The sequence below is a fragment of the Rhinatrema bivittatum genome, chromosome 1 (genome assembly GCF_901001135.1).
Source record: "Rhinatrema bivittatum chromosome 1, aRhiBiv1.1, whole genome shotgun sequence".
In the NCBI taxonomy this organism is placed as follows: Eukaryota; Metazoa; Chordata; class Amphibia; order Gymnophiona; family Rhinatrematidae; genus Rhinatrema; species Rhinatrema bivittatum.
Genome location: NC_042615.1, coordinates 690,672,267 through 690,686,318, shown reverse-complemented (window position 1 = coordinate 690,686,318; position 14,052 = coordinate 690,672,267). Strand labels below are relative to the sequence as shown.

General features: G+C 42.0%; 1 protein-coding gene across 4 annotated transcripts in view; it reads right to left on the bottom strand.

Moving 5' to 3' along the window:
• POLK (DNA polymerase kappa) overlaps positions 1–14,052 on the bottom strand; it is a 215,302-nt gene that overhangs the window by 96,455 nt on the left and 104,795 nt on the right. For all 4 annotated transcript variants that reach the window (XM_029575127.1, XM_029575146.1, XM_029575117.1 and 1 more), the window contains one exon: positions 2,554–2,678. In XM_029575127.1, the coding sequence (XP_029430987.1) occupies positions 2,554–2,678 (125 nt within the window). The remainder of the gene's footprint in view (positions 1–2,553; positions 2,679–14,052) is intronic.

The following is a 14,052-nucleotide window of genomic DNA, read 5'->3' as shown; positions in this document are numbered from 1 at the left end:
CTGACCACTTCAGCACCATGATGTCTTAAGTGCAGTTGCTTCCACGCCATGGCATTTCAAACACTGATGATTCTGTTCCATGGCACTTCTGCATTGACGACTATACTCCATGATACCTTGTGATGCAGACCACACTGCACGATGACGCTTTCACACCGAGGATTCAATGCTATGGGCTGAAGATGTCAAGTCCTGATTCCTAGTTCTTCCACAGGACCTCTTTGAGTAGGAAAATCAGATGGTGATTATTCTCAAAGCCTTTTCTTCGGGCGATTTGACCAACTTTTTTCTGATGAGCTTGAAAGCTCATTTTTAAGGTTTAGGTCCCAGAATGCTATGGCCCATAGGGACATTCTGCCACAGGGACCACAGCTTTCATTGTCATGGTCTGGCTCAAGACACCTGAGGCACAAATCATGAAGATTTGCCACAGCCATTTTTTGTGACACTTTTTTTTTTGAGGTTTCAAACTGGTTTATTAATAGTAATCAAACATTACATAACAGTCGAAGTAACATGAATCATACATTTGAACAGTATAACCCTCCAGAATTTTATCCCCTCCCTCCATCCTCCTCCCATTCTAGCCTCCCCCCTGGTGGGATATAGAGAAGAAGAGGTTGCCACTATTGAGTCAAGAAGGGCATTTTTACCAAAAACTGAGCAGCAGGGGATTGTCTTTGCGGACCTTATAGATCCGAATACTCTAAAATAGTGTACCTTTTCCCGATGCCAAGAATTGTTCGGATGGAGCCCTCACGATTTTCTCTGCCATCTTCAAATTGCGAGTTTTATGGCTAAAAATGGTGAGTCACGAAGTACCACTAACAGATCTGGGCTGTTCCAAAGGATGCTGGTCTTATTTAAATCATGGAAACAATCCCTAGCGACTCTTTACAAATTGTTGCAAGAAGCAGTGCCATATAGAGGGATGCGGATCCTGTCTGAACTCTGGAGTCGAGACCTGGCTATTAAGTTGGTAGAGGAAGACCTATTAGAGGCAATTCACATATTTTATAAAGCTATGTCTTCAGCTACTGGACGTGAACAATATTTGCGTATATACATAGAGTCACGATATCACCATTACGAGCATATCAAATGTGAATTGTTCCCAAGCCAGCATGCCCTAAATGCCTCGATCCTGCAGCTTCTTTAGCACATGGACTATGGTCATGCCCTCAGATACAAGAATTTTGGACTACGATGTGGAAATATATGGATAAGGTTCTGGGTGGCTTGCTCCCTCTTCAGCAGGGCTGGCAGTCCTTGGAGTGGGAGATGCTGATACGATTGAAGAGAACGCAATTATCTGTTACTAAGTAAAAGCCATGGGACTGGCGAGAAAATGTATATTAGTAAAATGGATCCAACAAGATTCTCCAATGCTAGACTTTTGGTTATCTGAGATGTTCACTATTTTACAGTTGGATTACCGTACATGGCTTTTGTCTGCCCCCTGCAAGAAAGGGGCTTTTGCCAAAATATGGGATCCATTTATTTATCATCTTCCGACTGAATAGCAGGACAAATTTCAAGAAGTCTCATGCTAAGTTGACAATTACAAACTAGTACCTGGACTAATATGCTTACTCAATAATGGCAACCTCTTCTTCTCTTTTGTGACACTTTTTATAAAATTTAAAAAGTTTTTTTTTCCCCTTTTTTTCACTGAAAAAAGCCTTCAATGACATTTCCTGATGAGAAAATGTGACTAGAGAGAGAAACCTTCAACTATTAACATGAGTGGACACACAAAAAAAAAAAGACAGAGGGAAGGTTGTGCGATAACAGCAGCTTGGGAAGTGCCATGCATGCTCAGAATGGACTGAAAAGCTCTGAGCTGAGAAAGAAGTGACTGAATCAGAGCCGTCAGATGAAGTCACCCATCCTGTGTAGCTATTTGTACTGCTTGCCCATGGAAAAAGATTTCTCTGCAGGATACTGAAAAGAGGGAAAATTCCTAGAAAAGAAAGTTTCAAAATGGCTTTCTATAAGAAATTTGCCACAAGCTTGCCGAGATCTGTAATGCTGTGTTAAAGCACTAGGAACCATTATGAAAATGCAATAATGATAGCGATTTATAAAGCAAGTAGAGATGCCATTAGGTGTGTCTCACATAGCTTGATATTTCCAATAAACTATGAGGCAAAGATTTTAAATAAAGCTTTGGCAATTAGGTTGAAATATTGCCCTGCCACAATATATCAAAATCAGACTGGTTTTATTCTTGAGCGATAAAGTGATAATATTCAGAGAATGACTGACCTTAACAAATAAACAACCACACAGCAAGAAGATTCAAAGTTATGTTTTTTGTTTTTCTTCCACAAAATTAATTTTTTCAAAATGATCATACCCTTGTAGAGGGCTCTGTCTACAGATGACATGCTTTTCATCTTGTTACATATGCTCTCCTCCAGCTGAGGGCATCCAATTTGGACCACAAGTAGTTATCCAGTGAGTGTCTCCAACAGGGACAATTACTTAAACATATGTGATGAATTAGCAATAATAGTAATAGCAGGTAATAGTTTTCTACTTCTCTCTCACCTTCCTGATTGGTAAATCTTTGATGAAATCCATCACATCTTGTCTGTCATGAGAGATTCTAAACTGGCCATTAGGTTTGTTCTTGTCACTACACACTTTTGCTAACATCATATTAGGAGCAATGCCTAAAAAAAAGTAGACAGTAGTATCATATTATTTATAGTAAAATAATACAAAGTATCACATTTCATATGTACATAAGCATACTACATCTCTCTTAAGTGTCCATATCAAAATATATTGTCACAGTTATCAAAGTTGACATTCATAACTAACATTCAAAAGCTACACTGGTATGGAAGGTCACTGAGTGATGACTACATATAGATGGGGATCTCCAAAACAGGTCTGAACTCACTGGGCAGAATTTGGAGAAACATGCATTTTTCACTACCTATACTGGATGAATGGAGAGCCATAAATATATAATACATATCCTTTAAGGACCTCAATATTGTAAGCCTAATGATTATTATATAACAGGTATATTTTCAGAGACAAGTGATCTGAAGACTGAATGCTATCTAATGTAATATGAATCCTGGGTGAAAATATGGAGAAGACAACTACTAAAGTGAAGTTGCTTACCTGTAGCAGACGTTCTCTAAGGACAGAAAGTATATAGTCCTCATACATGGGAAATGTCAGAAGCAAAGCAGAGGTCAGAGCTTTATTAAAGCTGTACACTTTTAAAAATGCTCCACTCAGCAGGTATGGGCCTTCCTAGATTAGTAGTGTGTGCATGGGTTCCTCTCCCCCCCCCCCCCCCCCCCCACTAAGTTCAGTATAAAGCTAAAGAATTTATAGAGACCAACTCCTAGGGGAGGCAGAAGGGTTTGTGGGAGACTATTAATTATTCTATCTGCAGAGAACACTTGTTACAGGTAAGCTACTTGCTTTTCTCCGAGGACAAGCAAGACATAGCAGTCCTCACTGCGATGAGCTGCCAATGTTCTCATTACAATTCTTTCCAAAAGAGCGAAGGAAAATGCAGAAACATTGCCTATGAAAGAAATGTGACTTTAAGAATAGAACCAGGACATTTCCCATGAAGACTAGGAAGGCAGAGGTTGATCACATGGTCTCTAAGCAGGCTGGGGGCAGGGAGGTATAACAGCAGCACTTAAGGTGGCTAGTGAGCAGTTGAAGTTAGAGCAGTGGCAAGTGCGAGGTGCTCCGGCCTGCTTAGTCCAGGAGCCTTGGGGCTGCACCTTGGACAATTGAGTGTAACCCCAAAGCCCTCCCTTGCCAGGGTTATTGCACCCTCCCATTCCCTCCCTTCCTTCTCCTTGGTCTTCTCTGCCCAGTCCCTATCTTCCTGATGGAACTCAGATGCCAGCTCAAGAACTTCCTCAGATTGGCAAGAAACAGCTCCTGCCATTTTTTTTAGGCTCAAGTAATAATTCTTTGGGCACCCCTGTCAAAAAGTACTAAATTATGTGTGTGGCAATGAGTATCATGTGATCAATATCATGCGGGCTGCACTGGGGGCCACTTACCGAAGCAGCTGGCTTTTGGTTTCTTTAGGGACACTGGGTGAAATATAGACACAGTGAAATCAAAGAATCAATGGCAGGAAATAAAAGACTGACTGAAGCTCTTTGGGCCACTAGACCTTAAGTACCAAAAAAGTGAAAAGATTTAAGGAAACTTGAAAATTGTTGAAAAAAAAAAAACTTGACTAGGCTCTAAAAGTGAATCCACACTGAAAAAAAAAACGCCAGAAAAGGAAGGAGCTAAATAAAAAATGGCTATTGGCTCCGAGGAAAAACCACACTATGGATGCTGGAAGCCCTGCATATGTTCAGTGGAACATTTTCAAAAGTATAGAGGTTGAGTAAAGCTTCAGCCTGGGCTTTGTTAGATGATATCAACCATGTGCAAGGACTGCTGTATCCCTGCTTGACTTCTGAGTCAAGCCAAGTCAAAATATGCCATAGATCACTTACCCCAGCACAACCTTCAGGGAAACAGGAACAAACTAACTGCCTCCTGCCAACCTCTCAGATGCTTGGCAAAAAAGGAGAGGAAGACATTTTAGCACAGCCATTCTATCTGGTACCTGACATATAGTACCCAAGACAGACCCCCACAAAGAAGCACCTGCAACGTGAGCATGGTAGAGCACTACACATACTCATACTAGATAGAATGGATGTATTATGCCAGATTTTTTTTTACTCCCATGAAGGTGCATTTTTAAACTGCTGGGTGGGCATCCCTGTGCGCAAGGTTCCCGGCATACACACATGGATGTGCTGATTTTATAACATGCACGCGCCAACGTGCACATGTTATAAAATCCGCTACCCGCACGCCCGATTTTGTGTCGGCACATGGGTGCTGACTCGCATACGCAAGGTGGGGATTTTCTAAGAAGAGCACGGCGATGCAATAGGGCCTTTGCCTCCGCGGACATGGAGGAAACTTCCTGAACCCCCTACCTACTCTTTCTCCATCCTCCCCGACCCCTAACCCTCCCCCCCCCCCCCCCCCCAGCAGCCCCTTTTTTTTTTTTTCAACTTACCTGCACTCTGGAGCAGCAGTAAGTTGCCCGGGCTGGCCGACTGCCTGCGTGCACTTCAGCAGGACAGCGCCTAATGGGGCTGTCCCGGTCCACCCCACACCCTGTCTTCGCCCTTTCCCGCCCCTTTTTTCAAAGCTGGCTCTTCTGCATGTACTGGGAGATATGCACATGGCCGAGGAGCTTTGAAAATACACACGAATCTCCTGGTATTAGCATGTGCCAGTCTTTTAAAATTAGGCCATTTGTGCGATTTATTGGGGAAGAAAGTAGGTGATTTTCCATTTTTATGCAGATGATTTGCAATTTTTATATCAGGGTGACGGGTTTTACAGGATGCTATTTTCTCACATTAGCTGGATTATGAATAAAATTATTTTGTGGATGAGGCAGAACAGTCTTATTAGTGAATGCCAAGAAAACTGAAATATTACCTATTTCACATAAGGTTGAAGTACTTTCCCCCATTGTTTGTCACGTTGGGGGAAGACAAGGCCATTGTCACGTTGGGGGAAGATAAGGCCATTGCAGAAAGACTAAATGAATTCTTTGCTTCCGTGTTTACTAATGAGGATATTGGGGAGATACCGGTTCCGGAGATGGTTTTCAGGGGTGATGAGTCAGACAAACTGAACGAAATCACTGTGAACTTGGAAGATGTAGTAGGCCAGATTGACAAACTAAAGAGTAGGAAATCACCTGGACCGGATGGTATGCATCCTAGGGTACTAAAGGAACTAAAAAATGAAAATTTCTGATCTATTAGTTAAAATTTGTAACCTATCATTAAAAATCATCCATTGTACCTGAAGACTGGAGGGTGGCCAATGTAACCCCAATATTTAAAAAAGGCTCCAGGGGCAATCCAGGTAACTATACACCAGTGAGCCTGACTTCAGTGCTGGGAAAAATAGTGGAAACTATTCTCAAGATCAAAATCGTAGAGCATATAGAACGACATGATTTAATGGAACACAGTCAACATGGATTTACCCAAGGGAAGTCTTGCCTAACAAATCTGCTCCACTTTTTTGAAGGGGTTAATAAACATGTGGATATAGGTGAACCAGTAGATGTAGTGTATTTGGATTTTCAGAAGGCGTTTGACAAAGTCCCTCATGAGAGGCTTCTACGAAAACTAAAAAGTCATGGGATAGGAGGCGATGTCCTTTCGTGGATTACAAACTGGTTAAAAGACAGGAAACAGAGAGTAGGACTAAATGGTCAATTTTCTCAGTGGAAAAGGGTAAACAGTGGAGTGCCTCAGGGATCTGTACTTGGACCGGTGCTTTTCAATATATATATAAATGATCTGGAAAGGAATACGACGAGTGACGTTATCAAATTTGCAGATGACACAAAATTATTCAGAGTAGTTAAATCACAAGCAGACTGTGATACATTACAGGAGGACCTTGCAAGACTGGAAGATTGGGCATCCAAATGGCAGATGAAATTTAATGTGGACAAGTGCAAGGTGTTGCATATAGGGAAAAATAACCCTTGTTGTAGTTACACGATGTTAGGTTCCATATTAGGAGCTAGCACCCAGGAAAAGGATCTAGGCATCATAGTGGATAATACTTTAAAATCGTCGGCTCAGTGTGCTGCAGCAGTCAAAAAAGCAAACAGAATGTTAGGAATTATTAGGAAGGGAATGGTTAATAAAACGGAAAATGTCATAATGCCTCTATATTGCTCCATGGTGAGACCGCACCTTGAATACTGTGTACAATTCTGGTTGCCGCATCTCAAAAAGATATAGTTGCGATGGAAAGGTACAGAGAAGGGTAACCAAAATGATAAAGGGGATGGAACAGCTCCCCTATGAGGAAAGGCTGAAAAGATTAGGGCTGCTCAGCTTGGAGAAGAGACGGCTGAGGGGGGATATGATAGAGGTCTTTAAGATCATGAGAGGTCTTGAACGAGTAGATGTGACTCGGTTATTTACACTTTCAAATAATAGAAGGACTAGGGGGCATTCCATGAAGTTAGCAAGTAGCATATTTAAGACTAATCGGAGAAAATTCTTTTTCACTCAATGCACAATAAAGCTCTGGAATTTGTTGCCAGAGGATGTGGTTAGTGCAGTTAGTGTAGCTGGGTTCAAAAAAGGTTTGGATAAGTTCTTGGAGGAGAAGTCCATTAACGGCTATTAATCAAGTTTACTTAGGGAATAGCCACTGCTATTAATTGCATCAGTAACATGGGATCTTCTTAGTGTTTGGATAATTGCCAGGTTCTTGAGGCCTGGTTTGGCCTCTGTTGGATACAGGATGCTGGGCTTGATGGACCCTTGGTCTGACCCAGCATGGCAATTTCTTATGTTCTTATTACAGCTGTAGAGAGTAGTTTAAGACTTAGAAGATTTATTAGATAATAGCTTTATGATGTAGCCACAATTATGAGTGGTCATAAAAAGAGGCTTCTTTAAGTTAAGGAAGCTGTGTAAGTTGTGCTATATCCTTGAAAGAAACTACTTAAGGATGGTGATATAGACATTTGTATTATCCAGTTTGGATTATTGCAGTGCCCTTTATGTAGTGCTTCCTATGTGTTCATTAAAACCTGCAATACCCTTAAATAACACTGCAGCTCTGATTATTTCTGGTTGCTCTCTGTCTGATCATATTATGCCAGTTTTTCAAAAATTGCACTGGCTCCTAGTAGAATTTCAAATAAAGTTTAAAATTCTCTCTTTAGTACTTCATATTATATAATGGGGAATGTCCTACTTATTTGAAGCAACTAGCGACTGTGTATTGCTTTCAACGGCCTTTGCGTTTGGGATTGTAACAACTATTAACTATTCCTACTAGTGGAGAGACAAGGTTACAGCAGACCTCTAAGCATGCTTTTTCTCAGATTGCGCCAACACAATGGAATAATATCCCCTTAGAAATGAGCTTGATAAGTGATTACAAGAGTTTCAAAAAAGCGTTAAACTTATTTATTTAAAAAGGCTTTTAAATGATGTATTATTTACTATGCTATTTTATGTATTTTAATTACTTTATATTATATGTTGTTTAATCATTTTATCATGTTGTAATCCACCTCAAACATTTTTTTGGCAAGAGTGCGGAATATCAAAAAGTTGTAAATATAACATTAATGCTTTTGAACAGTAGTAACATCTGTGTGCTCTACCAGTATGAATATCCTTTTTATTTGCTAATTGTGCTATTATAGAGTCCTTTACTTCATAGAACATCTTATCTCCAAACTGCAGAAATGACTTCTGCTTGGAGATTCTGTTTGTAAAGAATGACCCACAGAAAAGATGACAATGAAGCATGTTGAGGCAGAGGAAAGTTTTTATCATCATCCCATAAATCATGTTATCAATAACTGAGCAGAAATAGGAATTTTGCATTTCAATCAATTACCATTCCATTAAATCTCACACCATGTCTAAACCAAGCAGTATATGTATATGTTATAATAATATGAGACCAAGGCTCTTGCCTCATCGGGGTTTGAGACACTTTCATTTGTTGACTTAAGCACAGTTGGTCAAGAGCATAAGAAATTGCCATACTGGGTCAGACCAGAGGTCCATTAAGCCCAGCATCCTGTTTCCAACAGTGGCCAATCCAGGCTACAAGTACCTGGCAAGTTCCCAAACACTAGGCAGATCCCATGCTACTGATGCCAGTAATAGCAGTGGCTATTCTCTAAGTCAACTTGATTAATAACAGTTAATGGACTTCTACAAGAATTTATCCAAACCTTTTTTAAACCCAGCTACACTAACTGCACTAACCACATCCTCTTGCAACAAATTCCAGAGCTTAATTGTGCACTGAGTGAAAAATAATTTTCTCGAATTAGTTTTAAATGTGCTACTTGCTAATTTCATGGTGTGCCCCTAGTCCTTCTAGTATCAAAAAGAGTAAATAACCAATTCAAATTTACTATAGACCTCTCATGATGTTAAAGACCTCTGTCATATCCCCCCTCAGTTATCTCTTCCACAAGCTGAACAGCTCTAACCTCTTTAGCCTTTCCTCAAAGGGGAGCTGTTCCATCCCCTTTATCTTTTTGGTCGCCCGTCTCTGTACCTTCTCCAGTGTAACTATATCTTTTTTGAGAAGTGGTGACCAGAACTGTACACGGTACTCAAGGTGAGATCTCACCATGGGGCGATACAAAGGCATTATGACATTTTCCGTTTTATTCACCATTCCCTTCCTAATAATTCCTAACATTCTGTTTGCTTTTTTGACTGCTGCAGCACACTGAGCCGACGATTTTAATGTATTATCCACTATGATGCCTAGATTTTTTCTGGGTGGTAGCTCCTAATATGGAACCTAACATCGTGTAACTACAACATGGGTCAGTGGCATTAGGTTAATCAGGACTTCCTACCTAGTTGAGAGTACTTTGCTAGCAATGCAGTCTGGAAAATACTCAAAATAAAATCACAATAAAATATCCATTTGTGTAGTTGAATATCTCAAAGTACATAACAGCTGACAAAACCAAAAAACAAATAATGAGATAGTGCATATTGTGTAATACTCAATGGAACAGTAACTGACTGTAAGATAAACTTCCTATTCTATTTTACTCTTACACAATTTTCACCAAGAAATGTAACAAAAGCAGTATCTTGAGAGATTTAGTTGATCATGGCTCAAACAGCCTTTTTTCTAAACTTGGCATATGCAGATGACTGCTTATATAATCTGTAATATTGCATGAAGGTATGTTTGAAATTCACAAGTTGCAGCTTTGTATATCACTTCTGCAGATGTGTGTCTTTTCTGCACAGGAAGTAGCTACTGATCTTGAATGAGACAAATTAAAAAAACATACTTATTTGGGAAGGGATCCAAGATAGTGCCTGCCTAGTATGCACTGACAGATGCAGCTCGACTGAATAGCGGCCATAAATCCTCTTTTTTACTTACTACATGTGATTATGGACAAGTGTAAAAAGAGGATGTATTCCTACCCTTCAAAACTGTTCCTCTTTGGGTCAGCTTCATGAATTAATAAATGGCCCCATCTCCCTGCACTTTAATCTCTGTGGCTCCACTGGCAGGGACAGTGAATGTCAAAACAGCTACATCCCACCCAGATGCTAAGGGTTTTCGCAGCCTGAGAGATCAAATTTGTCTCTCAGCATGTTGGGCACCAACTTTGCTGGTAGTCGCAAGGTTTGATCAATGCTAGAAAATTCATGGCCCTGCAAGGGAAAGACACCAGTATTTTTCATTAGCAGGAAGCAATGTAATGGCTGAAGACTGCTCAGGCAGTGGCTGACACTGTGGCTGGGGATGTTGAGATGAAGCACTTGGCTGGAATGTCAAGTGCTGTGAGTTTGGAAAATTTTATTCAGGTGTCTGCGTCACAACTAGAGCAGACCAAGTGAAAAAGTGTCCTCACTACTCTAAGATTTATTACATTCAAAGGAGTTTGGCTGGCAATTGTTATGTTGGAAGCAGCACTTTCAAGACATATATCTGATTTGTATAAAGCTATGGGAGAAAGCCAGTCTCAGATTTATGTACAATATTTTATACCTGCCCTTCCTATGTTCAGATATTGAAGGACAATGTTGACAAAATCCTGGCTTTGAAAGGCCAGGTACCTGCTTTGCAGATACAAAATAGTTTCTTGATTGAAGATAATACTCTCCTACATGTAAAAGTAGAGAGCCTTGAGAATGCTTCTATTAAAAATATTCTAATGTTTATTAATTCTTCTGCTTTGGAAATATTTTAAAAATGTTATTGCATGGAAACACTAAGGAGCAAATTTTCAAAAATTTACATGCGTAACATCTACTTGCTTACATACTATTTTACAAACATTAAACATATGTGCGTAATTTTGCTTTCAAATACACATATATGCACATAAAAAAGGGGGGGGGGGGTGATCTAGGGGCACTGAGAAAGGAAACAGATCTAGTGAAATTCCGTAAGAAATTAAAGGCCTATAAGAACATAAGAACATAAGAAATTGCCATGCTGGGTCAGACCAAGGGTTCATCAAGCCCAGCATCCTGTTTCCAACAGAGGCCAAACCAGGCCACAAGATGTTGCGGAGCGCTCGGAGAGCGATCTCACTTCCTGAGAGAGGTGTGTCCTTGGGCCGCGGCTCGACCCCAGAGGATTCCGAAGAGGGCCGCGGGAGGCGTGACATGCCCGAGCATGGGTAGGATGGAAGCAAGACTGGAGTGATGACCAGGCAACAGGCCCTCCTCCGGACCTGCACGCTTCAGAAGACCCAACAACGCAATGTTGGTCTTGTGAACAGTCCTCCGACCGTTCCCAGCCCTTTCGGACCTGCCGCAGGGTACGGCACGAAGCGGCAGGCCGGACAGAGGCCAGGACAGCGAAGACTGGAACATAGATTCAGACGAGACTCAGGAACAGGGTACTGGAAGTGCAGACGTGGACTCAGAAGCAGTGTACTGGGAGTGCAGACGTAGACTCAGAAGCAAGGTACTGGGCGTGCAGACGTAGACTCAGAAGCAAGATACTAGACGTGCTGACGTAGACTCAGAAGCAAGATACTGGAAGTGCAGACGAAGACTCAGAGACAAGATACTGGGCGTGCTGACGTAGACTCAGAAGCAAGGTACTGAAGGGTGCAGAGGTAGATTCAGAAGCGAGGTACTGAAGGTGCAGATGTAGACTCAGGAACAAGGACTGAAGGGAGACATGAGCACAGTCCCTCAGGGCACCCTGCTCAGACCACTCCTGGGACTGAGTCATGGGCCACCCTGTCCCACGCATCCCCAACACTGCCTTGGAGGGCAGGTCACGGACCACGCTGAGAACGGGAAAGTGCAGGAGAGATCCAGGCGAAGCGAACTCCGATGCTGGGATACTGACATCCGAAGCCCCGTCGGCTGGCAGGAAGGGAAGCTCCAAAGCACAGGGACGAATCCCACCTGTTGGCCACTCCTGGACCCAACAGGCCAGAAGGCTCAGGAGAGAGACGAAGACGAAGGGCAGAACATATGGGACTGGATCAGGAACTGGATCTGGTACCGACATCAAAGTAACAGGGAAGAAGCTGGTTTGCTGCACACCGGCAGCCAGAGCAGGATTTGCTGCACACCGGCAGCCAAGGCAGGAGACAGGGTCAGGAACAAGGACTTCTCAGAGACTTAGAAACGAGGTACATGGCTTGCGTCAGAGATGGCCCTAATCAGCCCGCCCCGAGGGCTGGTCACGGACCACGGCGTGGCTTGCCGCGAGGTACCAGGACATTGGAGAACACAGGATCAAGGTGCTAGCTTTCAAGAGATTCAAGAGCAAGGTACTTAGCTTTCAGGCGAGTTTCAGGAACAAGGTGCAAGGCTTGTAATATCTGGACTGGATCATGGATACCGGATAGGAATCAGACCTCAAGGCAGGAACAGGAACAAGCGAACATCAGGACTGGAACAACTGAAGACATCAGGACTGGAACAACTGGAAACATCAGGACTGGAACAACTGGAGACATCAGGACTGGAACAACTGGACAAGAAGCTCCGACGGAAAACATAGAACACTTAGACCTTGCAGAAGGCTGGAACTCAAGGCAGCTCCTGGAACGAGGGTCTCAGGAGTGACCAACTCCTTGCGAAGGCAAAGACAGACTGAACGTTTTATTTTATTTATTTATTTAGGATTTTTATATACCGGCAATCATGAAGACATATCTTGCTGGTTTACATAGAACAGGAGTGCATTATATACAAAAACTAGAACTGTGGTGACGGAAGGTACAGTTACATTTAACAAGGGAAGCCGAACTTGGAGAAGAAGAGAAATGAGAGAAGAGAAATAGTTAAACAATATACAAATTAAATATAGTGTACAAACTAATATACAAAATAGATGTTAAATACAAGAGAATGGTGTTTTTGGAGTCATTGGATTGTGTCATTGGGTTGTGTCCGGAAAAGCTTGCTTGAATAACCAAGTCTTGAGTTTTTTCCTAAAAGTTAGGAGGCAGGGCTCCTGTCTGAGGTCTGTGGGAATGGAATTCCACAGAAGAGGGCCAGCTGTGGAGGTGGCGCGATCTCTTGTGGTAATGTGTCTGGTCGTTTTCGCTGGGGGAACTTGGAGGGAGCCTCTATGAGCATCTCTAGTAGGTCTAGTAGAATTATGTACTAGGAGGGGGAATTGAAGATCGAGAGTGGTGAGTTGATGTATAGTTTTGTAGGTGGTAGTTATGGCTTTATACATGATGCGGAAGTATACGGGTAACCAGTGAAGCTCTTTCAGGACGGGGGATATGTGGTCTCTTTTCCTTGCGCCTGACAAAATTCGGGCTGCAGAATTTTGAACCATCTGTAGGGGTTTGGAGTATGATGAAGGTAGACCTAGCAATAGGGAATTGCAGTAGTCCAGTTTCGAAAAGATAACTGCTTGGATGATCGTTCTGAAGTCTTGAGCGTGGAACAGAGGTCTTATCCTTTTCAAAACCTGGAGTTTAAAGAAGCAGTCTTTGGTTGTTTTGTTAATGTGTGCCTTGAAGTTAAGCCGGTTGTCAATTATTACTCCTAGGTCTCTAGCTTGAGTGGTAGGCAGATTTGTGGGAAGAGTACTGTTGGAGGTGTTCTCCGGAGAGATGAGTAGGATTTCAGTCTTAGAGGAGTTTAAGATGAGATGTAGACTGTTGAGTAGTTGTTTGATTTTTTTGTGGCATGATTCCCAGTAGTCAAGAGTGTTAGAGTATGAGTCTTTGATAGGGATGATGATTTGAATGTCATCTGCGTATAGGAAAAACTTTAGATTGAGGTCGGTGAGAAGTTGGCAGAGAGGAAGAAGGTAAATATTGAAAAGAGTCGGAGATAAAGACGAACCTTGTGGGACTCCTAAGGTAGAGTTAAATCTAGAGGATTCCTTATTTTGGAGTTTAACTTTGTAACCTCTATTGTTGAGAAAGGTTTTAAACCAGGAAAGGACGGTGCCGCTGATTCCTATGGATGACAACTGGTTTAGGAGGATGGCGTGGTT